General features: G+C 40.2%; 1 protein-coding gene across 3 annotated transcripts in view; it reads left to right on the top strand.

Annotated features, from left to right (window-relative positions):
* Window positions 1-27332, top strand: part of ADCY5 (adenylate cyclase 5) — a 206482-nt gene that overhangs the window by 97211 nt on the left and 81939 nt on the right. For all 3 annotated transcript variants that reach the window (XM_032693459.1, XM_032693460.1, XM_032693462.1), the window contains one exon: window positions 23485-23634. In XM_032693459.1, coding sequence (XP_032549350.1) covers window positions 23485-23634 — 150 coding nt within the window. The remainder of the gene's footprint in view (window positions 1-23484; window positions 23635-27332) is intronic.

Raw genomic sequence — 27332 nt, 5'->3', positions numbered from 1 at the left:
AACTAAGAATGGAAGAAAAGTGAGTTAAACCAGAGGACGGTATTCAAACCAAAACACTGTGGCTGTGAGTAAATTCCATGTGAAGATTATTGTTTCTATGCCTTCAAGTAACATTACTTTAGGATAACCTATGCTGGCCCTTCATCAAATATTTACCCTTCAGCTAAAGTTCTTTGGTCCTTTAGTCACAAACAGAAATTTATACCAAAATTGTCACTCAGTGGCACCTGGCTGGCCAGCAGTTAGAATCTGAGGAATATTAGCCAAGATTGTATAGAGCACACATTACAATACATTTCCAGCTGTTTCCTACTTGTATGGGTTCACTACACAAGCAAATTCGTCATCTGTCAGCATCATGACAGTGTGCTTGCTTGCTCATGTGCTCAGCCTATTTAGGACTACTGCAATCTTTTCAATTAGTGTATGCAACTACATCCAAGTTTAACTTAGATTATTTTAATCCAGAGCCTTTGCTCCTGTTTGTCAATATGAGCATTGCCGCACCTAGAACAGGCACCCAACAGGAGTTCTTTCTATACTACTTTGATGGGTAGTATTTATGATCAGTGAGAGATCTGCATAGTAGAGATGAAAAAAGTTAATTAGATTTAAGAATCACCTACATAAATATGTGAAAGATTGCCTGTGACACCACAATCCCAGTTTCTAACCATCTATTTTGCATTCTCCAGTGATCAAGTAGCAGGGTGGCTGTCGCAGTAGCTTATTGGACCACTTTTAAAGGGAACACATGTTCTGCAAAAACAGTAGTATTGCACTGACTGTTGGCAGCAATTGTCTTTCCTCCTACCCCTTTCCTTCAGTTATCTTCATTCTGATTTGATACGTTGATGTTCTTTTTAAAAATAAAAATAAGCAGAAAACTCGTAGTCAATTCAAGTCTAATAAGTAATGTCAGAGCAACAGCTTTTTTTTTTTTTTTCCTTTTTTTTTTTTCCCCAGCTTTGTCTTTTTAGTGTTGCTTTAGGTCAAGTTCTGTCATTTTACACCTGTCCAACCTTGTGAAAGGCCTCGCTGGGGTTGTGCAAGGACAAGTGTGGGTGGAACTCAGTGTTCAAAACCTTGTGTGGCTGTTGACAATGTGTGAGAAGGGAAGAGCCCGCTGCTTCCCAGACCCCAAATTAAGCCTGCAGGGCTGACAGCAAAGCAATTCTTGTAATGGTACATGGAGCTAATTTGTTATGAAATCAGAGAAGCAATAAATTTGGAAAAAACCCCCATTCCAAGTTTAGAGTAGTCTGGAGGGAAATTACACTCTGAGCTCCACACTGTGCTGCTTCTAACTTGCTGTTTGCTAGACTTGGCCAATAACAGAGTATGGTAGGCTCATCCCCTCATGTTTCCCTTCCTGATCCAGGAAATGCACATTTCTCCACTACAGCTTAAAAGTAAGTGAGTTTTTGTGTGACGATTTTCCCCCCCAGGTTCTCGGGTGTGCCGTTCATTCACAGTCTGGAGCTACTGGTCAGTGAGATATTGCTGTGACTTTTGAAGACAAGGCTTAGCTGGTCAGACCCTGACATCCTTGTCCTGCTGCTCAGGGTGTCCTGCTCAGAGCCAGCTGTTAACTGACAACGGTGGAAGAGCCCCCTGGCCTCGGTGGAGAGAAGTAGGCTACCTCTGCAAGATTTTTGCAGGCAGATGTGAGCCTGACTGGGCCAGTATTCACATGGCTGCATTAACAGGGTCCTGAACTGCATTTGGGAGAGCCACTGCTGTCATTAGGGCATCCACATGGTTTTCTGCTTGTCTGCATCATCAGTGCTGTGTATTAGTTCTGCCTGTGAATACACTGTAGACCTACTCAACACACTCAATACCCTTGCAGATAAGGATAGTGAGGAAAATTTGAAAGTGGAGATCAGGTTGGGTTCAGGGGCAGTGCAGGTTTGTGTGTCTTCTGAATAGTAAGTACTTGAGTTTATAAGGCAGCTCCCATGCCAACTTTTTTCTGTGCAGGCACCAGCCAGGAAGCCTTGGTCAAATGCAGGATTTCTGTGCTTTATTATTCATCATTATTCAGCTTTATCATTGTTTCTGAATTCATGACCAGAAAGAAACAGAGGTCCTGCAGATAGTGTAGGCCATGGGAAATTGCAGTAGTGCTGAGATAACATAGCTGGTACCAGTATGTCCTGCTCTCATGCTTTCCAAATTACTTACATTAAAATAAACAAAGACAACAAGAAACCTCTGCTGGCCTGGAAACCTTTAGGCATGCTTTCCTATTTTATGTGGAAATATTTAAAGAAAAAGGCATTGTCTGTTATTTTCACTGCTTTTTTTTTACAAATTGCTCTAAACAAAACACAAGCAAACAGGTTTATTCATTATCATAGGAGAATATGTTTCTGGGGGAGGTACAGATGGCCTGGAAGGAAGAAATCATACTTCAGTTTGCTATTTGAAGGTAGCCTTCATGGCTGCATATTGTGACTGAACAAGTTGGTTGGGGTTGGGGGTGTCAGAGTGGATTCAACAAGCTGAGGTCTTAGAGGTAGTTGATAGGAAACAACTGTAATTTTTGCTACTGCAAGTGGATTGATTTATTTATTTTATAGAAATTAAGGGCTTACTCTGACCAGCTGAAGGCACTAAGATAGACTTTTGTCCCAGGGAAGGACTGGAGAGTTAAATCATGAAGAGTACTTGTGCTGTGTCTGCTGTGCCTTGCACCAACCTTTCCGTGCTGCCACCGGTGGGCCACGCTGTTGTAATAAATGGTTATTAATCTGTTCTCCCCAGGACCAGGACTGGAGCCACATTGTGCTAGATGCTGTGGAGCTGCATAGTAACTGTAAACTGTTCTCTGAGAGGCCTGATTAAATACGAGAAGGGATATGAAACAAAAATAATCCACAACCAGTTCTGGCATATGATGATATTAAGTGAGTAGCTGTGGGTGTACGGTAGGTCTGCTGCAGAGGCAGAACCTGGGCTGAAGTCTTCCGTGCTATCATTATGTGTTTAAAAAAAAAATTCTTTATTATTTTTGTTCTCACTTAACTGCTCTAATGTATTCCATCAGGTCTTGTCCAGGGAAGGGTGTAGAGCATGTACAAGTGTGATTGGATTACAGCCTTATCCCTGAGACTGTTTGCTCTCAATCCTTTACTACCTTTATTGCCTTAACTGAAAGATTGCAAGATGCCTGGATATTGCACTGGCACAAATGGGAAGCATCCTTGAGTGTGTTTTGTTTGAAGTTAGACTTTTGTGATTAGCATCTGTATTATGCAAGATACTTTATATGCAGACTTGTATCACTCTGGTTTGACCTAAGAAATAGTTACTTGGTCGTTTTAAATGGACACTTTGAAGGCATGAGTCAGCTCAGCCATTTGTTCCTCAGCTTTTCTTTTTCTCTCCCTGTTTTCCCATCTGTTTGATGGAGAATTGGAAAGGGAGGAGTAGTTTTTTTGTCTGGATTGATCCTTCTCTCCACAGACCCATCAGTGACCAAAGAGTTTTGGTGTGGCTACATTATTTTTAAGTGCATAGGGATAGGAAAATCTGAAGAGTAACTTTTATATTTTGGGAACAGCAAAATAAATTAAAAGCTTGGGAATGCCTTGTTCCTTTGCAGTCTGTACCAGAACGTCGTCAGCATAAGAAAGGATCAGATCTTTCATCAAAGTGCATGGTAGCCACAGGGCTTCCTCCCTTTTTTGTCACTGTTTTTTTCTTTCTTTCTATCCCGTTCCCTCTATTAGTTCTCTGTAGTTGAGCACATGGACGTGCCAGTCATGCTTAGGCTGCAGTGCAGAATCCTGACAATGCAGGAACTTGTGCTCTGGTTGATTTTTCAAAGGTGGAAGGATTGGCAGTGTCGACACAGCACAATGAGGTGGGTGCCTTGTTGCCCTTTGCCTTTAGTCTTCTAAAGTTACCAGCTCACCTGGACCCTGGCCTGTGTCTCCAGGTCCGGGAGGGGTTTCATGAAGCTAAATCAGGGATCAGGGCAAGCCACTCAGTGTCTGCAGCTGAATTCAGGGAGTCCCCGAGTCTGTGTGTGTGATGGGAATGCAGAAACTCAGTTTCGGTTGAAGTTGATGTGCTAAGCCATGGTTTAAAGCCCTGCTGACTTTAGCCCAGTGAGCTGTGATGTATGCACATTGGAGAAGAGACTTGAAAAGGGCTTTCAGACTTGTTTTCTGCAAGTGATAAACTTGATCAAGACTGGTAGCACAAACTGTAATAAAAAAGGGGACAGGGACATAAGAAATCCTTTGTGACAAGCCATGTAGTAGTAGGGAGGGATGATCTTCTCTGGAGTGTATCAGAAGTATTTGTAAGATTATGTCTTGCAACTGTGGGTTCTGTGCATTTCCTCACCTCCCAGATCTTGTCATTTATGCAGGCACTCAGTTGTGGGAACTGCATCCCATCTTACTTTTATTGTTTTGTGTTTTCTTTTTTTTTAATTCATTTGAAGGTAGAGAACCAAAACAGAATTTGGGACCTCAAAATCTCTGCAACTGCAGGAGTTGGCACTTAATGGCAGCTTTGCCTCTAGTCGTGGCATCAAGTTACTTTTGAAGCCTTTGAAGTTAACAGGGCTGGAGGGAGAAAGTGTTGTGTTGCTTCTTTAAAAAGAAACATGCTTCAGTTATATTTGCAGCTGGGGGTTTAATGGCTGCGAATTAAAGCATGTTTTATTTGGCCTTTGTTTTTAGTGCACTTTTACCCCTTAGGGGCACTTGAAGCCAAGACACAGTTTGAGATGTAACTGGCTGCAGCACGTTAACATAGCCATCATGAGCCTCATCCTCTGTTTCTCTGCAGAGCTCACACTCAGGATTTGTGTCCCCCACAACACAAGTGTCCTGACGTCCCTGGTTTGCTCACCTGGGATCTCTTTGCATGCACTGGGTCTCTGTGCACAGGGCAACAAGCAGTTTGTGGCTGGCATTGTGGCTTGGAGTGCTCTGAAGTGAACTTTGTGTTGGCCCTGGAGACTGTGATTTCTAATCAGCTCCAATTAAATTACTATGAATCTGATAAAGGCAAAGAAGCTCAGTTTAAAATGGTGCAGATAGGCACTTAATGTGATTAATGTATGTCTACATAATTTATCTACTTATCTGCACATCTGGCCTAAATACTTGTGCAAATCTGACCCATACCCTTTTCTTAACCATATTGGCATTGGAAGGAGAGAAGGTAGATTATGCAGTTAATAGGTTACAGCTTGTTTCCATGTTGATCCTGGATGCATCAGCCATCCTGCATCGTGATGGTGCTGAGTAGAAGGAAAGGTGCTTGGGGGATAGTGATGGGGGGGCTGAGCAAAGTGCACTGCACTGATGATTTATGGGTACTCTGACATGCGAAAATGTAGTAATCTTTCCAGGCATACGTTTGCTAGGCCCTGTGTGGTGGAATCTTTAGCAAACAACATCAAACTGGTGGCACAGGCACCAATAAATACTGAGCAGCACCTTTTTTTAGACCTTGCCTTGTACTCCCTGCCTGATTATGAGTGGTACTCCATTTTGTGATTAACAGGCCACATCAGGTGGCTCAGTCAACTTGCTCGAGCAAAAAGAAGATACGATAAATTTATTTTTTTAATTTATTTGTGTGATAGAAAGTTGGGGTTTGCAGTGATAGATTTTTAAAGTAGGGAAGGAAGGGACATGAGATATCTGTCCTAGTAATAAAATTAAGAGCTTTTTGTTTGGCAAGTGAGTTACAATCACCCCAGCTCAGACTGACTTTCTGGAGGCCAGTTTCAGCATTCCTTGAAAAATTAACAGAATCATACGTTACCTGTGAATTTCAGTGAATATAAAAGTGATCATTCTGATTCATAGTTCTTGGATATTGAGGGCAAACTGCTTTATGGTTTTACTGAGACCGTGAAAAAGGACCCGTGAGGTTCCTGCGTGTCCTCCACATACTTGCAGATGAAAAGCTCTGTCTCACACAGAACAGAAATAATTGGTTCTTTTTATGAAGTTGTTGCTCTTTAGATCACAATGGCTTTATTTCTCAGTATCTGAGGGTTTTGCAGCTGTCAGGTGTTAACAGCCCTTCATGAGTTATGGACCTGGAATCACTTTCCCTTCTCAGAATTATACAGTAAATGGCTCAGGCAAATTCTTTAACATTACTGACTTCAAGTGGTGTAGCAAGAATATTTTGCTTAGTTCTTCCTGTACAGTTGCCGTCTCAAAGGCTGAGACAGAGAAGAAGATGGTGAATGCTTTTGTTAAAGTATTGGGTAATCTGCTGCTTTGAAAAATCTGTGTGCAAATCCTGGCTTCACTGCTGTTTTTTTTCTGTGACCTTGGACAAATTATTTGCTCGTTCTGTACCTATGAGACATGAGGGTACTATCTCATTTTTAAGCGTGGTGTAAAAATAGATCTTTAAGTACTTGAGGGGTCATGGAGGCAAGAAATGTCATCAACCAAAGGCATGCCATTTTATCACCACGCTTGTGCATTGCTGTAAAGAAAAAATCTTGAAAGGAGAGGATTTTTCTCTGTGTCTCCTAGTATTCCAAGAGCCCACTTTCAGCACCACTGTCTGAGTCTGCCAAGCTTCTGGCATTGGGTACCTGAGTGGGATGTTGTCCTTTGGGTGGCAGGGCTTAGTTTTGGTTTTGCTGGCTTTTGTAATTATCAGGACGCAGGTGGAAAAACTTGCAGCACTCATTTTTTTCTGAGTGTTACCATGCCTTCTGCATGTGCTTGGCCTCTGTAATATTTTTTCCCCGTCTGACAATTTTCCCTCCGAATAAGAGCAGTAGGGAGTAAAAGATTTCTGTTTTACAAGGTATTTCCCTTGCTTCCCCTTGCGTTCTACGCCTAGGAAGACAGTGGCCTGCAGCGAATTCCCTGCAGCATCTGTGTTATTGCATACACATGCTTGTGACACTTTAATAGTAGCTGTCAGATAACATTAATGTATTGCTGCTACAAATAAATCAAGCAGGGCTACAAGCAAAGAAGCGAATGGGATAGGACAGTCTCGTCCATCACTATCAGACAAGGCCACCCTAAGTATTGTCTGCTCACTTCACTGGTGAAATTGTTGGCCGTATAAAGATGTGCTTGGTGGGGACACCCAGTCCATAGCCAGAAGCCCTCCTTTCTGTGAATACCCAAAGGGCTCAGTTTGTCAGTTATTCAGAATAAGGAGAGGAAGACTTCTGAAATATCCTTCAAGACCCCCTATTCTTAAGTCCTGAGGATGGACCTTTTTTTGTGGGTCCCAACCTCATGGTTTCTATCAGGTGAGTCAGCATGATTGTTCTGCTAAACCCTGTGGCAGCAGAGGATATTGGTCAAAGACTGTGCAGGTTGCATTGAACAGGCACTGATTGCCTGGCTCAGGTGGGTGGTCAGGTAGACCCTGAAGCCTGAAATCCCTGGCTGCCCTCCTGGCCCTCTTTCTAGGAAGTCTGTAGCTAGTGGAGCTAGCCACCAGAAGAAACAACTGAGTGAGGGAAAAGCAGTTACACTGAAATTCCTCCCACAAAATTATAGCCCTCATCTGTCAGTGTGCTACCACTTAAGGATCTCTGTTCTGTGGCTCTCTTTATACTTTGGAGAAATTCATTAACTTGCCACTGATTATAAAAGGCTCTTTATTTGATAGTGCAGATGTTTCCAAACTGAGGAATGCAAACTCTGCCTGGAATACTGTCTTCCTCCTACTACTCATGAAGATCCTGGAATTATCTCTTGCATTTTAACACTGTATTAGAAAATTGGCCAGCGGTAACTTGCTTTCAGCTGAGATTGCAATATACTCAATGTACTGCCTCTGCAGGCTCTGCAGACACACTGGGAGGAGAGGTTTGGCATTTCAGAGCTGGCATAATGTGGTTGGAAAATTGCTGTGTTAGTCCTCCCTCCATCACACTTGTTGACATACTTTTATTAGGCTGTGATAGACTACAGGGAAATATAGATCATAAACTTAATGTATACCAGACCACTGCCTGGTTCCTGAAAAGCATTAAAGTGTCACTTTGAGTGACTCTCTGGTTCAGATGAGTTCTTTGCAAGACTGAAAGCTCAGAAAGTTTCAAGGATTTTTTTTTAAAGACAGAAAAAAAACTTCTTGCAGAAGCAGTTGCTTTTACTGTGTGAAGGTGGAAAATTATTTCTTGATGATCCAGCTGTAGAAAGAAGCATCACTGCTTTTTTTTTTTTTTAATTTATACATGATTGTCATTTTCTTAAAATTCTCTCCATGACAAGTCCTTTGTAGTTCCTTAAACTGGTGAAGGTTTTATTATGCTGAATTTGACAGGTTAATGATCAAGTAGGAAATCATTTAATGCTTGTTAGTGCATTTTCTGATGATACAAAATTAACTCTATCCTTTCTACAGCTAGAATCAGAAACTTAATCCAGAGTTTTGAGATAGGGCAGAGATTGTACCAGGTAAGTACCAAGAAGACTGACTGAGGTCAGTGCTCCCTCCTCCCCTTGCATGTTGCATTTCGGATAGTAAAAGGAACACTAACCATCATGCTGAAGAGTCAATACCAACGTAATGGGGTTTTGGAGGAATATTGTGTGGGTTATTGGAGTGATAGATTGGTCTAATGTAGGATTTCTTGAAGTATCTCTCTCTGAAGTCTCGGGATTGGAGTTTTGCCCATCTAGCTGGTGGTTTGGGTGCTGGTTTGGAAGACTGAGCCTGTTTGAAGCAGACTGCTGCCCTTTTTTTTTGTTCAGTCATTAGTTTCCTTGCTGGCATGACTATGAAACCTTGGTTTGAATGGGAACCTCTGTGATCTGGGCAGTCTGTGACAGTGTGATGAGGGAAGTGGCATGGACAGCAATGCTGACATGTCACTAATAATAATATCAAAAAGCAGTAAGAAGAGCAAAGGCATTTAGTCTAGACTTCTGCTTATGATTCTGAGAGCAAAAGAACGCACAGCCTGTTTCCAGTCCTTGTGCTCTGTGTATATATTTTAATAACTTATGTTTTTCCTGTTTGAACAGAGCAAAGCCTGGAGAACAAGCTGTTCTTCTGGAATCCTTTAGTTCATTTATTCCCAGTAGATTTCAGTGGGAAATAAAATCAACAGCCTCTCCTCTTCTGAACAGTGACCCTCACTGTGTTTTTTAATACCTCTCAATGCCTATCTCCATTGAAACTCAGGATATAATTGCTCAACCAGAACATGCAGGGGAACAAAACCTACAATTTTCTGAGCTTTAAAAAAGTACATTCATTACATTTGATTTTGGGTGCCCAAAGTAAATGCTTTACTGTAGGAGAAGCTCATTTGTTTAAACTCATTTTAGAAATTTAACTTTTCATACAGATACTGAGTTTTAGCTCCTAAAAACACCTCATCAAAGCATCTTGATGAACCAGTGACAGCTATACACCTGAAAAATCTCTGAGTGTGTGGGCACAAATGCCAAAAATTGATTTCCCTCTGGGGCCAGGAGAAAAAGGCAAATTTTTTTAATATTCTGGTTGAATTTGCATTTGACTTTCCTATCACTTCATGCTGCTTAAATAGATTAGTGACTGAGTCCTGCAGCACAGGATCTGGAGAATATTTCTAATGTGCATGCCTTGAAAATGCACAAAATTACTTTAAATCAGGTGTTGAAGAGCAAGTAAAAATGGATTCTCTAATGCACAAAGTGAGAAAACGAAGCAATAGTCAAACAAAAGACAGGAAGGACTGATTTACCAAACTAAATTTGGAAAGGGATCTGGTCTAATGAGGTCTGGTGAGTAAAAGGTCTCTGATAAGTGCTGAAATCCTGATTGAATCTTAATCCTAGAGGTCTGGACTGTAAGTCCCTTTCTGTATACCTTGCCAAATAGAGAAGAACTAGAATTATACTCAGGTGGGCAGAGAACAGTGTAGTTGAGGCCAGCAGATCAGAGCAGACTGTGGTGGAAGGGGGAATGTGTGAAAAAAAGGGTTTTTTTAGAAACGTAATAATTTTTTTGGAAGATAAACTTCCCTTTGAAAATTGTAAAAATTAGTGGGAATAACTTCAATGATTACATAAATTCTGTTCTGTGTGAATAAAGTACTTGTGACAGTGTCAATATTTTATGGATCTTAGCACAAACAGATTGACTACATGAGGTAAAATGTCAAGTCACAGCACAGTATAGAAGGAGCTTAGTTCCTTCATCAGTGGTGATCTCTGCACATTGAGCAGGTGTCAAATGTAGTTACTGAAAAATATTGTGGTCGTGTCCATGGTGTGTGTTAAGGACAGAGGTGAGGGTGGTAGTCTGAGACTACTGTCCACTTGCCTAAACCCTTTCTCATGTGTAGGGTAAGTTCCCACATTGTCCATATCCTGTGTTGTGTCCTTTATCAGATATTCATAAGTTGGGTGTGGTAAAAATTGAAAGAGTTTAGAGGGACCAAAGATATTTATTTGCCTAGTGCTTGCTGGTGATGGATTATTGTATAAGGAACACTGGAGTATAGAAGTAGAAACCTTACGTACTTAGGTGAGCAGAAATGTAGAGTTGCCTGTCTTTTTAATCATAAGATAGCATGAAGAAATGTGTGTTGTCTGTTTGATTCAGCTGTTACAGACAGAGCAGCTGAAAAAGGGACTTGATGGAACACTTAGTGGATGAGATTTAACTGTAGCTGGGCTGAGGCAATTCTGCAGAGCAGGGGAAGGATTGAGATGCCATGGCATAGGTTATTCATCTCCCCTGAGAGAATTGCACCTTCTGTTAAAAGATGATTTTCAATGTCAACAGTCTTTGACTGCTTTCAGATGCTTTTAGGAATCAATGTACTTGAGCACATTTTCCATCTGCATTCAGACCAAGGGCCAAACATTTTCTCCCTGAAGTGGAAGCTGTTCCTGCCAGGTGCACCTTTTGTTCCTTTGCTGCTGGAGCTGATGTTTGGCACTCAAACTGAGGAGCAGAGCTGAGAAGGCATGCTTGCAAAGAGGCACTTCATGATCAACCAAGTTGTTTTACTGTTCGCTGTCAGCTACACTGACTCCAATTCTAGTGACTTTTAGATAGTATGTAGGACAGTGGACTTAGAACAATGTACGCTTTAGGTCTGTCTTTTCTCTGCCCTTCCCTTCACCCAAGAAATCACTCTGCTCACATTCCTTGAGTTAAAGAAAGGCATGGAAAGTAACCCAACTTTATTTTCCTGTTTCAATCTGCAATTCCCTTCCTTCTTGTGGATTCTAGCATTTTAATTCTTGTTGTTTAGAACTGATGTATGCATAGTTTGATGATATCTAGCATCTGACCCATATGTAGTGGTAGGAAATGGTGGAGAAGGTAAATGTGCTCCTTGGATTCCAAGTCCTGGATATTCACTGTTATCAAATACATATTAAAAGTCCAATAAAATATACAGTGCTGATTTTCCAACTAGTTTCTCTTTCAAAGGAGCACAGCTTGTCCTGAAGTAATTAAACAACCATTTGTAAGATCGTTCTTTCTGATCTGTGCAGTGCTGATAATCAGATATAGTAATTTTAAACTGTAAAAGTGATATATTATGGGCAAATTGAATCTCTGAAGTTGGGCACTTATGCTTGGAAATGTGACACATTGCCTACTGAGCCTTGTTTGAAGCGGGTAAAGACTTGCCTGTGAGCTGATGAATATTATTCAGTATTTATGTGTTCACTGCATTCTCAATTCACTTCTCTGGTTTAAGGCAGTCTGAGGACAAATACAGTGTTTAGTACTTCCATTCTCTGACAGCAAGGGGTGGCAACAAAGACCATTTGGTTCTTTGCAGATCTGCCAGGTGAAGGGACTATACATGTAATTTGTTATTGAGCAGAAGATATTTTTGAGGCAGAAAAAACAGTGCGGAAAAAATAGTGGTTTGATTTCAGGTTCTGTAAGAAGGAAATATGTAATCATTCCAGAAAGCCGTTTGTGCTTCTTTGTCCATAACTTACCAGTCCTGGTATTCTGTTCTGATCTCTTCTTCTCCATCTCCATTTCTCTCTTCTGTCCCGTTTAGTTTGGGTTCTGCCTCTTCTGAGATTCCACTACACTCTCCCTTTTGTCTCTCTCTTTTTTGTTCTTTGATGTATTTTCCAAAACCACAAAGACATCATGAACTTTTCACTTAAATATAAATGCAACAAGCAAACTAGTGGATAATAACCACCTGGGAAATTGCTGCACAGGCTCTGGTAATAATGAAAGCAGCAGACAAGCTTGGCAGTGGTCAGTAGTTTGTGATGCCTGGCATTATGCCAACACCTTAGCATCAGATTGCTGAAATAGTTGGTTTTATCATTTGATTTCTGCTACATGTTTTTGAAATAGTTTCTTTAAAAGGAATAGGGTTTGGAGGTTTTTTCATTCACAAGCAGAGAAGATATGTCTGAATCAGTGTAGTTTGTGTTTGATGTTCTCAAAGAGCAGTTGACTACTTTTAAAGACAGTCTTGTAGACCTCAGTGGATGAAGGAAGTCAGTGACAGAAATTACTCATTTAAGTCTTTTATCCTAGTCTGCTCTGTTCTATATTCCCCTGACTTTGCATTGCATATCTGGAATTGTGACTTTCACCATCCTTTTAGTTTTTCTTCTATTTTAACAGCTCTGCAGCAGGATGTGCCAGTCATCACTGTCAAGGACCACCTGCTTTACCTTTGAAGAGATATCGCATATTTGCTTAGGACTGATTATCAGAAAGCACAAAGAAATTTGCAATGAAATAACATCTTGGAGATATAATTAATAATTTTCTCTAGTTCTATCTGTCTTAAGTTGATACAGTTAAACTGATAAGAATAAAGAACTGATTCTAATATCTTTATCCTATCAAAAGGGGCTTAGGAGCTCCCTATTAGACTTAGGCTGACAAATGCAATCACATTGCAGTAGCATGGCAAAGAACCAGTCTATGATTTCAAGCCACAGTCGTGGATCTTATCACATACTGAAAGATTTTACTCTATTTTATACCACTTGTTTTTTTAAAAATTGTTGTTGTCTCTTGTGAAATTCTTTATTTGTGTGGCTCTCACTTCTCGCACATAAAGGCAATAACTGTATGCATTTTTCAGTAGACAACAAAACCTCTCTCAGCTATGTTTTTCATCTTTAAGCAATTATTTATCCAGTTATCTTCCACATTTGAAGTACTTTTCATAAACTCATTTTGTTTTGAAGTGTACTAATAAATCTCCTCATAATACAAGGGCTGATTTGTGAAAGGCTTACTAGGCAAGGCCAAATGCACAGGAACCGTATTTTTGGAAATGAAAAATCTAATGCTGTGACTAAATATTTAAGGAGTAATGCAACAGATAACGATGACAGGGAAAGAAGATTGCGAGGTAATTTGTTTATTGTCAGTATTGTCCAGTCGAGGAAAGTGTCTCTTTGGATCCTACAGATAATATAAGAAGACCAATTACTGCTGTTCAGTGGCCTTTAGACTTCAACAGAATTGTGTTATCAGTTTTTGGTTATGACAATTTTTTAAGAGGCTAGGGGGAAATTAACTGCACGGTCCATGAGGTCTTTTAAGTCCTGTCTTGTCACGTTACAAAAAATTCTGAAAATAAGTACTCCCTATTTTTTTCTGTCTGTCTTCCTCAGATGAGGTTACTTTAAATATTCATAATTTATTGTTTTTCAAAGTTCAATTCTGTGGTGTACAGTATCCTCCTGGGGAGGTTAGTATGATATTCGGTCTATTTTAAGTTCACCTCAGAAAACCTATTCAGCTGCATAATCTCAGTAATGATCTTTGGGAGAATAAAAGTACATGCTCAATTACAGGCTCAAAATTTTCCACTAGCAACAGAAATTTGAATTTAGTTTCTTTGTATCCTGCCCAATTCTCAGCTGACCAACCTTATTTCAATTGTCAGAGTTCAAAGACTCTTCCAAACTGTGCATCTGCAGCAAAGTGAGGTTGATTTGTTTGTTTCTGTTAAACAGTGCAATTTTTACAGTATTGTAATTCCAATATTTTAGTATATTCATCTTACACATTTGACAGTGAGAAAAAGCAGATTTAAGATTCCAGTCAAAATATCCTTTGGCTATAGAATATCTTGATTCAAGAATCCGTCTTCCTGTCATTCCATAATGCTTACAGAAATTAATGATGTGGTCTCGTGTTGGATAATATTTTCAATACATAAGCCTCCAAAGTTTACCTTGAAATGTTTTCCTTCAGATACTGCAAAGCAGTTAAAACTGTGCCTTGTAAAGTATGCTCCAGAAAAGCTCAAGTAGTAGCAAGTAACCAAATTGTCGAAGCTGTCAGAACAGAATGAGGTTCATCTTGGCTAATTTAACAATAGTCATTTGGTTTGATCCTGGAATTATGAGGCCGTGCGTTTGTGTGTGTGTTTGGAGGGAGGACAGAACAGGGGAGCTGAGAAGGAAGTCCAGGGTGGATAATAACAAGATTTACTGTATAAGAAGGCAGAATGGAAGACACATAAGGAGGGCAGTAGTGCAGCTCCAAAGGCACAGAGAAGAGGGGTTGTGTACAGTGGAATAAAGGCAGGCTAAGTTGTGTTGTGTAATTTGTATTATAAACAGAGCCAGTCGTAACCATGGTCATTGGGTTCTCTTACACTTGTCTTTATAAACAGTTCTGAAGAGTCTTTTAGAGCTTCTCTATAAAATCTTTATTACATTACTGTAGACCTTTGAAATTCAGTATGACGAAGCTGAAGGCCAAGGAATGTGCCTTCAAGCTGATCATTGTGCTCAGTTAAAATTTGGTTGGGAATTTGCCTACTGAGTTTTTGTGTTGTTGAAACCAAATCTGTTTTAGAGATCAGTATTCTCAGCTGCTCAAGCAGCCAGACCATGAGACACGATAACGAATCTCAGACTTGTGTGCAACCTCTCTCATGCAGAGGTAAGCCTAGTTTACTGTAACAGCTGGCAAAACCACACATCAGCCTTTAAAGGAGAGTGTTCGGTTGTGATCCAGCCAGACCCCTTGACTTGTATGTTAGTGGTGCCTAACATACACAGTCCCTGCTATCTGCTCTGAATGCTGCTCCTTCACCTCATCTGGTACAAACCACTGCTTTAGTTCAAGAGTTCAAACTTTGATGGTGGTGCTTGGCAAGTTTTGTTTATTAGAAATATATGTTGGGATAGGGATGTTAATAGGAAAGAGCAGAGCTTGTGGGCAAGCTGCCCCATCTTGATTTGAAATCAGCAACAGAAGAAGAAAGGATGTCTTTAAATCAAAACCAAAATATCCATCTGTATTCCATTCTTTTTCCAGTTTTACATTTCTTCCCACACAAACAAACAAAACCAGCCTAACTCACCACCTCCCAAAAACACACATTCTAAATGCTTGGGAAATAGCAATTTTTATATCTTACAGACCATATTTAGGGCACTCATTTCTGCCTGCTGAGCAATTGGAGAAATGTTCTTTTTTCCCAGATAAATAAGACTTTCATGTAACTACATAAATATTTTTGTTTTCCCAGTGACCTGGAGGGTGACGCCTGTGCTTAAAAATGATGATGGAAGATAAGGGGTGATGCCTGTATCTGAATCCAGAGCTTCCAGAAATATTCCCAGAAACACTAAGGACGAGGGTTCACTGTGATGGGGACAAGCAGAGGGCTGTTCATCTTCATGATTTTGCTTATTTAGCATGGACATTTTCTCTCATAGCCATTGAATGCAACCACAGGTCTTGGGAACGTGCTTCTCTGTGAAGTGTGTTTGCTGGCAGCGTATAAGATGTTGGGAAAGGCAGAGCACCCCTTGACAGGAGCGTAGGGAGGGGAGGTAGTGGAGCCATGGAGGTGACTGTAAAGAACTGGGATCCTGCAGGACAGGCTTCAGAGGTCTCTTCTCCTGAGGTCACATGGTTGGTGTGGCTGCCAGGCACAACGCATTCCAAAGGGAAAGTAAACAAAATCTTGCTCCCTTCATGGCTCAAATCAACTTATGTATTTGCTTGTTGAGTTAGTTGGTGTATATTAGATGGAGTTTCATGTGTGTTTCAGTGTAGTAGACTAATTTTAAGAGAGCCAGATAGAAAACCTAAGCATTTGTCTTCCTTCCCTTGCATCTCTTCCTTCGGGTAGGGAAATAAGTAGGATATAAAAGATGAATCAAGCACATTTTTCAACTTTTCTCCTCACTGATTACAGCTTCCTTTAGCTTCAGTGGCATTGTGGTGATTCTGGATAACCAGACATCTTAATCCAACTTCTATTCAATTACAATATTTTCTTTTAACACCTATTGTATCTTCTTATCTGAACAGCTTCTCCTGCTCTGGAGCACAGGAACAAGTGGGACTAGCACAAAAACAGCTCGAACTCAAATGTGAATACAATCATTTGCCAAACAACTGATTTTACTGAAATATCAGAGCTTTGCTTAATTTTCTTAACTAAAGTAATTGTCTAAGTTGCCTAAGCTATAATACATCTGGGCAAATTTTGTAGAGTTGTCAAAATTGTCTTGACGTATTGTGAAGATCTTTACCCAACAACAGCTGTGAGTCATGCACAGAAAGTTTAGGAATTTTCATCCACTTCTATGTCCTCGAAGAGATGTACCTAATGTTTGAAGTCCTAGTTGAAGAGCTTTTGTTTCAGTAAGATTGTATTTGGTTGCTGAAGTCTTTGTCACAGAGGTACCTTTGTGGATCAGAAATAAACACACTTCCAGGGAGATGAATTCACTCATGGTACAAATGCATTTTCACTAGGGTTAGGTTAAGGGAGCTGGAGTGTTAAAAAGTTGAAAATACTGCACAGTATTGCTCATTAGATTTGTATCAATCTCAGTCCTCCAGTTCTATCATGTTGTTTCTTCTAGAGGCTGCCACAGCAGATTTGTAATGGGACAAACCTGCACCTTGTGCTCAGCTCTCTGTGCTGAGGAGAAGCATCTGGCTGGTGTTCCTTCTCTTAAGAAGCCACTGGATTTGAAGGAGGCAGCCTGGTTGCAAAGACTTAGGTGATAATTTAATTAATAAAGCAGGGGTTGAATTGTTAACAGAGGAAAGGAAAAGGGAAATGTCCCTGTTTCAGTGGAAGAAGCCTCCCTCTGAGTTGTTTCAGGGTCTCACTCTTGCACCCAAGGACCACAGGGTGTTTCCCCTGGAGTGGCAGCTTCCCATGTTAGCCATGGGCTGTCAGCTTGTTTCACCCGACTCACCATCAAGGATCCTCACATGAAACCGGTGCTGATTTGTAGCTCATAAAGTATGTTAAGTGTGAAGATAAAGAGAAACTTGGTTGCCACAGAGATTTGGTGACGATGGATGATAGACTCGAGAGTCTCCTTCCTGCTGTTTTATTGCTAGTGAAAGGCAGCACTTCCTCCTCACCAGCACATGCCACCATACCGAGGATGTTTTGCTGGGATCATGATAATGTTCCAGGAAATTTTAGACCTAGAAGTACTTCTTTTAGCTGATGTTACGCCAAGATTTGGTTAGGACAGTACATTCTCCTCTTAATCTTATCGGTCAGTAATGAAAGAAAATAAGATCGCACTGAAATCCCGGCAGAAAAATTAAGTAATGAAACATTGATAGGGAAGCAGAATTTATCCGTTTGTTGTAGGATTTTTTCCTGTTGAGAAGCTTGCTAAAAATATATCTGTGTTGGTAATGTTTTGTTCTTGAATAAAAACAGGATTTAAAACTTTTAATTATTTAACTGTGTCTCAGGGAAGCATTTAAACTTTGGGCACTGGCTTCAGTAGCACTGCTCACGTGTGTAAAGTACACTTAGAGAAGCCTTTGGAAGGTAGTGGTTGTAACTGGTTTTCTGTTCTGCTCAAGATCCAGGTAGTGATTGCTGTACAGCAGTGCCAGAACCGAGAGAGAAAGCACCATATAGCAGCTTCAGAAAATTTGTTCTTAGACTCTGGTTTATTGCTGTAATCTTTTGATGTTGCAGTTATTTCTCAATACTCAGTAAAAGTACTTGTCACATTTAAAATTGAAATCTTCTTTACTGGCCAAGCACTAGGAGAAGACCGTATGACTTTAACTGTTCAATTATCTTTCTGTCATAATCTACAAGTTTTCGCTGTCTTAGTACTCTGCTGGTTGTAGCTCTGGGAAATGAAAGATGTTATATATACAGCACAAATACATGAGTAATTTGATCTTGGAGCCAGCTGATGTTGTCTTTTGTTTTAATTTTCATTATGCCTTTGGCGGTGTAGCTGCTCCAATTTTTTTATTAGACAGTAGTATATAGAGAGGCAATAGAGGGTTAATTGCTGTTCAGGGAAAGTGTTTAAAAAACAGCACCAGCTATATCTTCTAACAACAACAATTTCTCATAATGCTTATGCTTTTTATCTTTAGAATTTAGAATTACTTCCAATTCATGATTGCATGTACAGGTGCAGTAGAAATATCTTGGGTAGTTAGAGCTTTTGTAGTCATCATATTTTTGTTCTTACATTGTTTCAGGTGAGTATTCAAGATTTTATAATGATTTTTCAATGTTAAAAAAGGAACTCTAAAAAGTAAAGCTAATTCACACTCTGGAAATAAGGGATACCTGGTTTGTTGTTTGCTGCAGATTGTTTTGCATGACTTTTGAATCTCCATGTATGTGCTTTATTTCTCCTTGTGACAGTTTTACAGGCCCACAGTAAAAGCTTCAAACGTAATTGTTTTCAAAATGGGACTTCATGAAAAGATCAAAACAATATTTTGATTTAAATGAAAAATAAATAGGAAAACAAAATACTGACTAGTGGTGATGGAAACTAGAGGGAATAGCCTAATGCTGTGATCTCAGAGCAGAAATAAGGCTAAATCTCTACAAGAGAAGTGGACCAGCACAGAGTAACTTGGTAAAACACAGAACCTGTGATTTTTATAATAAGCAGTGATATTGCAAGGAATATGGTCCACCTTCCCATGTCAGTAGCCAGCTTTGTTTGCTCTGGCAGAGGTAGGGAACTAACAAAATTTATCTTGATGCTATTTCTCCTAAGCAAATTGTTGTCTCTTAATTACATATTGAATAGCATCTGGTGTTTGAAGAATTATCGAATAGAAACACAGCAGGGAGAAGTGTGGCAATATTGATGCAAGCTGATACTTTTTCTGGTTGTGGTGGTCTGGAGGCACTGCCCTGAACTGAGACATCCTACTTCTTCCTCTGCCTGGCTTGAGGTGCCCAAAACATCAATTTTGTAACAATGATGTCAGGCCAAATTTAGCACTCAATTTTGATTTTGTAATACCAGGTTTTCGTAACTCCTAGAACACGTGGAACTAAACTGTTTCCATCTCTTTATTCCCTTCAGTCGCTAAGGGAAAAAATATTGAAAACAGTTTCCTGCGGGAAATTCAACAAAAGCGTTGCAGTGCTCTGTTTGTGCGATGAAATCAAAGCGACTACAAACTGTCTGGTCTGTTTTGTTGTCTGAGATTGAGTGATCTATTATTTCACTGGAAATAAGGAGTCACAGTGGTTTTTGAAAACCTCTCATAGTACATAGCTTTTCCTTAGGTACTGAATCACCTTTAAAGTACTCTGCCTTGGTAACCCCAGGAGAACAGCATTTCTCTGCCTCACACAGGTGATGTAAGAGTGAATGTGTTAGTTTATGAAATACTCATATATGGCAATACTGCAGGCAGGTTTAATAGCTTATCTAGGAGCTATACGTATGTTAAATGGTCTTTTATAAACTATTATTTTCCAAAATCAGAAGGGTAGGAATCTTCTTACTCTAAATCTCTAGCTAGTCAGGGGAAGGAAATCAACTACAAAACAGACCATTCTATCTTTCCATTGCCTTGAACAGCTCTTCAAGCACAGATTGTCTGAAATAGCTGCCATAATATGTTTTTACTTTTCAGGCCATGGAGCTTAGAGAATCAGTTTTTTAGTATCTACATCATCTCTTTCCTCCTGGGACTGAAGCTGGTTACCATAGCAAAATGGCAAGGAAGCTGCTAAGCAAGTAATTTCATTTGGCAAATAGGGTATAAATTTATTTTATTAAGAGAGAGAACTGTGAAAAAAAACTTAGTGGTGTTAGATTTTTTGTTTTGGTTTTTTTTTGCTTTATTGTGTTTTAAAATACCGCTGTGGAAAATGATTGTGAACATATATTAAACAAAATGCTCTTGCTCACTAACAAGGGTGGCTACAAATAGTAGGACCTTCAGTTTTAAATCTCTGCAGCTCTTTGATACTTTCACAGAAAAGTTACACAGTAACACAAAAATTACACAGTAATTTCCCTCCTTATGTTTCCCGGTGTTGCAAAGATGCCATACTGTGAATTAAATGAGCTTCGGCTTAACAGAAAAAATACAAATACCCGTCCCCTGCTACTTAAAAATTACATTGCAATACAGCTTTTGTTCCCATTTGATGAAGCCTGGTCATCCAAGTCTGTCTTGGAAATCGGTCTGCAAAGTCCCTTGGGTTTGTGTAAAGTGACCTTAGCAAATGTGGAAAAGTTACTGCTTTGTGTTCCAAAAATGTTATCGTTGATGTCAAGTCTGATGATGTTTTCTGTACTCCCCGTTGACGATGTTGGTCACTGTACAATGTGAATCACGTGCCTTGAACAGTACAGCTTGGCTTTTTAAGGCATCATCCCAGCAACAGTATCGTTGTGGGTGGACTCCAGTTTGTTGGCACAATACCAATTTGTTGAGACAGACCAAGGAAGAGCTTGTTTTCAGGACTGAGGTGTTCCTCTTCACTGCTGGGTTAACTCTTGATATGTTGCCTGTCATCTAAACCACCTGTTCTTGGTGCAAGACTTGAGTTACCATTTTGAGGAGTTTCTTTTGGGTTTGTGTAAGTGAAATGAAGTCTCAGAGTCTTGGAATTAAAGCAGAAAACTGCTTATATCCCTTTCTCATGTGCTCAGGATATTACCTCAAGAGTTTGGGTTCAGGTCTCTCATTTGACTGAAATATGCTGAGAGCTCGTTCTGGGTGTGAAGAGAAGTCAGGATTGTTATCACCATTGTCCACACCCAGTCCTGCAACTTATGTGATCATTTGGTTTGCCTTGGTGAAGAAAGGACATACTTTGCCATGAATACTACATGGTTACAGAATATCATGGACAAGCTCATCGCTGGCTTTTACTGAAGTTATAGAAGTGAACACAAATCTACCCATTCCAATTACATGCAAAACAAATATTGTTAACTGTTCTGAATGGAAGCTCTTTAACAGCCATAGACCTATAGACAGAGAGATGCATTTTCCTGCTGTTTTATATGCCCTATCAAATTTTCTTATTATTGCACATCTGAATAGCCCCAATGGAGAGAGTCTGGGAGCCTTGCTGTAATCTGGGTATGCAAAAGATGCTGTTTAGTTTTAACGCCTTTGAGCCCATGTTAACCATATTTAGCTTGTAGAAGTGCTGTTCACTGGCTGAGAGTCTCAATCAGTGTATCCATGGAGTGGGAATCAGAGTAACTCCTAGGAAAACCTGTTCTGATTCCCTTTTTAAGCTGTTTCTTCATTATAATAAGTACTGATATGTTTTTTATCCAATGGGGGATTTTTCATCTTTAAAAATTATCATTATTAGCAAAAAATCACCATCAAATGCCATGGATGCAGCAGTGGGTTAGGGTAACTGGGCAGGATCTGGGTGGGGGTTGACTGGTGTCTGAACAGCTTGAGGGAAGAGATGGAGGACCTTGGATCTGGCAGGATTTAGCTAGTCTCAGAAAGAACTGAGTGAGAATATAATCGTGAAGGGAATGTGTGAATTTAGGATCAGGACTTATTTTATATCCATGTGTATGACCTGCATCTTCAAAAACCCCATCTCTGCAAACTGTGGGCTCTGGAAGGAGGGAGCAGTCTGTAGGGGTTGAGAATAATATCCTCCTTGAAAACCAGTTATCTGCAAATACATAAACCTGCCATTGGTGATAATCAGCTGTGGATGTCTGTTACCTGCAGGTTATTGTACTGTGTAGTGTGGTACCCAGGTGTGGGAACTCACTGCGGGGACGTAACCCAAAATACAGCACTTGGATTCAGGAGCTTGGGAAGTTGGAGTGTTGCCATCTACTGGCAGCCATCCACAGAGAGATGTCCCTCATCTGGCTACAGTTTAAGGTGTTGCTTATTTTGAGCTGAAAGGCGATGTTAGTCTGTTTTAAGTCAGAGTTGTTAATAAAAGAATTGTCGCTGTCCTTAGCATGTGGATGTAGTCCAAGAGTTAGAGTAATCCCAGCCGGACCTTTTGGAGAGGTTGGTGCTCTTGGGATGTGGGTCCATGTTTGAGATGGGGGCAGCTCCTCTCTCCTGCACGGTGTTGGTTTGGGGAGTCCTGAGCACCTCCTGTGAGCTCAGGACTTGAGGGGTGCTCTGCAGCTCTCCTACCCTTCAGAGCCTGGCTCTGTATTTTCAGGGAATGGGCTGGTCTGGAAACTACTTTTTTTTATTCTGCAAGTAAAAAAGTAATAAAGGCAAAGGATATATTTGGACTCATTAGGGAATAGACCAAATATCTGTATTATTAAGAATCTTGCGGGTCTGACAGTCTTTCCCCCTAGAAGAGATGAGAGGTGCTTCAAATAAATCTACCCTCAAAGGGAGATACAATACAGCTTGTGTGGGTCTCAAAAAGTCGTACTGTGACTGACCTCTGTCAAGGGAATTGTTTACATTATGCCATCAGAAGTGGTTTCGAACATTTTGCTTCTACCAAATGTCACCAATGGGCATGAATTTTTTTTTTCCTTTTTATTAAAAAATAGCTGGGAAACAAAAGATTGCAACACAAGTTTTCAGCAAAAGTTATGTGACTGCTTCCTTACTAAACATAACCCACATGAGAACAGAAAAATGATGTAGCTTTTCCTTCTTACTTGTCCAACTTAAGTATGCTTTAGAGTTAACACCTCTTTATTTAGTCATGTTCACGGAAATGTAAAAAGCTTATTTTTTTATCTAGTACATTAAAATTGTGAGTTGGAACTAGATTAAAAATACTACTTCAGTTGCTCTTAAACCTTGAGAATAGCAGCACTTTACCTTCAGTATTTTAAGCACTATTTCAAAATAAAGGTTTAGTGTACCTTTGATATGTTTTCGAGCCACATTTGTAGGTACACAGAAATGGAAATATTTGTGTTCCTCTGTCAGATGTGTCAGCATAAGTCATAGGTGACTTTTAGTGGCAGACCAATGATGCATTTTTAGATAGATTTGTGGCAGTAGTTCCAAGATAATGGATAACCAAAAGCAAGATTACAGAAGTACCAGAGGAATTGTATTTTTTATCAGTGAAGTAATACACAGTGTTAAGAACATATATTTGAGGCCATATATGGAAATTTTATGTTTTAAAGACTAGAGAAGTAAAATACACTGGAATTAAGAGCTTGAAATTTAAATGTGTCTTGGATTAAGGAGTCATGGAAGGGGCTGGGTTCTGGCTAGTGTTTTGTTACCAATGGCAGTTTTCCAAAGTGTAACCAAGTATTTCCCCCCCCCCCTTTTTTTTTTTTGTTGCAGCTGGTCTCCAATGTTCTCATCTTCTCCTGTACAAACATTGTAGGCGTGTGTACCCACTACCCAGCAGAGGTGTCCCAAAGACAGGCTTTCCAGGAGACCAGGGAATGCATACAAGCCAGGCTGCATTCTCAAAGGGAAAACCAGCAGCAGGTAAGAGCAACAATTGGAAATAAAAAATGAAGTTGTTGAAATAGAATTAGCATGCAAATTTTTCCCGCAGGGTGGGATTTGCAGGCTTCTTGCTTCCTGAGTAATCCAAGTAAGAATAGGGTGATGGTAGAGGACAGGATTTTTAAAGCTTTGAAAGAGAGCTCAGGGGCATAGTTCTTCCCCAATACCTTGATGGACTTTTCCGGAGGCATCGACATATCCTGTGGTATGTGCTCAGCGGGTTAAAATTATACAGCACACAAAGTGTCTGTGTGGTTTTTTTACACCCGTCACTGAAGACATGTTGAATGCAGATGTAACACGCAGGCTTTGGACTGACCTTCTTTGTAAGGTCAAAGCATGGTGTGATTGTCAACAAAGCCACTGCCAACAGGTAGCTGTGAGTCAGGTTTCAGAAGCAAAAGGTAAGAATTGGTGCACAGAACATATTGTTCCTTGATGGCTCCAAAGAGGGTTCTCCTCCTGCACTTTCCAGAGGTTCCTATCTGGTTACACCCTTCTGTATACCTTATTGGCCTCAAATGAATTGTGTTTGTTCAAAGAGTAAGATTCATCACCAACCTCATTGGTTTTTTGCTGTAGAAAGACCTCTTGGTGCCAGCATACAGCTTAGTCATCAAGGGTGCTGAATGTATCTGCTACCCTAAATCATTTGTGGGTTCTCTTGCAGTGAGTCTCTCGTGTCCTCAGAATTAGACAAAAAAGAAGTTTTGGGGCAGCTTAACTATTCCCTTGCTAACACACATGTCTGCCCTGCAGTACATCTCATAGTGGTCAGTTTGGTGCAATTTAAAATTAATTATGAAACGGGATTTCCACTCATCCCTGGGGAGATATCTCAGAGCTTGGTTGTGGGTTTGGGGAGAGGTCAAGGGAATGAATCAGCTGGAGAGTCTTTGAATCTCTGTGGCAACGCAGCTTAATTTTCCTTCATGTCTCAGCCCATCTGTATCTATGGATTTGACTTTTGGCAGTGTTTCATGAGGTACCTCTGGCTAATACACTTGCTGTTAAATCCTTACTGCAAAATAATGAGTACACATGCTTTATTTTGATAGTTTATGAAAATGAGATTCACACTCAAGACTCCTTTTTCCTTTGCAACAAATGCAGTCTCAGAAAGATGAAACAAGCATCCACTCCTCCTTCCACTCCTTGAAATGAGAAAAGGACTGAGCCAAGAGAATATGCCACGTTACTTATTGATTACAGCTCTGTCCTCCCTGCTGAGAGACTGCCTTAGCAGCATGGCTCAAAAGCTTGGGCTGTTCTGGATTTAGGAGCTTCTGTCTCTGAAGCCCTGACAAATGCCCTCACTTAATGCCTTTTTCTTCTCCCCCTCCTGAGAAAGTACTATATCATACAAAAGAAAGCCAGGACATCCAAAAAACATGGGTCAAATCCAGTCCCTGACAAGTGCTCTCCAGTCCTTCCAGCAGTAACTCTGGGTCCTGGCAGCTGGGGACTCCTAATGAGATTATTTACTGCCACAGCCTGCACTGACATTGATCTCCAGGTTCAGTTCAGATGCATCTCTATGCATAATGCACTGAGATAATCATGAGGGAACAGCAGACACAAATAAGGGCAGCTCAGCCCACACCTGGGAGAGCCAGTCTCCAAACAGGGGTGGAGGAAAACAGAACTGCACATCCCAGCACTGTTACAGTTGTTTGTCATTTTCTGGAGATGTGATGGTGCTGCTATGTGCTGTTCTCTATTAAATGCAGTCAGATTTTCTCAGGCAAATGAATGTGTATTTTCCTTTATCAAGCGTCTACCGGCTCCTAAAATTAGCCAGAAAGTAAATAAAAAATCCAGAATGTCCAGTGCAGAAAAGAGATGACTTGTGATTTCATTACTTAGATAACCTAGGGCACAGCCATAATAAGAGTCACTGTTGCTTGCCCAGAGTTCTTCACAATCTGTAGTGAGCAAATACTTAACATTTAGGTAAGAGATAGAGAGCCTTATTTCTAGCATTGCTTGTCTTTTGTCTTGGAAAAGTTATCTCCTTTTATTTCATCTCCACATGAGTTGTGGTAAAAACTGTTACTAAACCTGAATACAAATGGATAGTCTTAAGATACTAAATATTTGTAGTGATTTGAGGTCATCTTGGGAGAGTATGACATAAACAGTTAAAATTCCTGCATAGTGCAGGGTTGTTGTAGGGATCTGTGTGCCCGGGTACACATATATGTATGTGTATGTGTGTAAACAGTAGGTCTGTGTTGTACTCTTTCATCTGTGCCCGTTCTTGAGACTACTGCTCCTTGGGATGCATATGTTTAATGTATAATTCAGTAGAACTATACTTGCATGTTATTTTGAAGTGAGAGTTATATACGAATTTGCTCTTGCTTTTTTATCAGGTCAGAATGCTGCCTTGTTAAACTTATAAAACAACAGTCCTAGTCACCTCATTGTTGCATAATGAGTGATTTTATAGGAGAGCTGCAGTACTTTCTAGTCATTGTACCAAAATGAAAATTGTACTCTAGTGGAGACTTTCATTTCTGTGCTCCATTTGAAATAAAACAGGGATTTTGTTGTTTTGAGGGTCTTTTAGCATGGCTTGTGCTTTACAAATGCACTTGTTATAGCCTTCTGCTGTTATCTTCAGAGGTTATTTTCAGTGATTGTGATGCTCCAAACAAACAGAATAAAGATAATGCTCAGCTCTGTAACATGGCTCAGCTTCCTAATTAGTCACTGCATGAAGGGATGTTGTGCTACATGCATTTGTTTCACCTGATAAGCCTGTCTTATTCCCTGATTATTATTTCAGAGAGGTGTTAGTTCAGCTCCTGGAGATCTCAAGTGTCTTGAAAATACTGGGGATTTAATCTGGCAAGTGCCTGTGGTGTCAGGAAGAATGGGAGTGGGGGCTCTCAAGTAGAAGTTACTCAGAAATGTATGTGAAAATCTCTTGGAGTGCTAGTAACAGGCACTCCTGAATGTGTCCCTGTTTTGAAAGCAACTAAACCCTCCATGCTCGTGTGCTTATAAGGAATGTTTCAAACCTGTGGGTGCCCCTGAACCTCCCATAAAGCTCCAAGTTATTTAGAGGATGTGTAAAATCACACATAAAAAAGCAGCTTTCGCACATTTGAGGATGCCTATTAGAATATGCAAATGACAGCAGTATATACACAGTTTACTCTAGAAAGCATACAAATGTGTTGTGCTTTTCTGCTCAAGGAGTGTGCTAATAGCTGACAGAAGCCTAAGGACACGTGCATGATTCATAATCTTTCGAAAAAAAAAGTGGGTATGTAACTGATAGCTCCTACAGTATGTTAGAGAAGGTGAGAGTACTTTGAAAAACAAGTATCTTATCAGGACTGCTGCAGTTTTGAGCAGCGATAGAAATCCCTCCACACATCTTCTGTTTTATTACTGTGTCTTCAGAGACTGGAGGCAAGAATCCATCTCTTTAAGGTACACACTGAAGAGGAAAAATAAGGAAATACTGGGCAGTGCTGCAGACTATAAAATGTCTCAGTGCATGCTGAGCACATTTTCAGTGAATTCATCTTCCTCTGGTTCCCCCAGGGTTCCTCTCTCTCCTTAGAGGAAGAAATAAATGGGGAACTTTCAGATAAAACTAGGAATCAGAAACCAGAAATGTGCCTACAACTGTAGTATGGGCAAGTGGTTTGGTGATGTGAGTA

This window comes from Chiroxiphia lanceolata, chromosome 7 (genome assembly GCF_009829145.1).
Source record: "Chiroxiphia lanceolata isolate bChiLan1 chromosome 7, bChiLan1.pri, whole genome shotgun sequence".
Taxonomy (NCBI): domain Eukaryota; kingdom Metazoa; phylum Chordata; class Aves; order Passeriformes; family Pipridae; genus Chiroxiphia; species Chiroxiphia lanceolata.
Note: the sequence above shows the minus strand (reverse complement) of the source record. Positions and strands in the feature narration are given on the sequence as shown.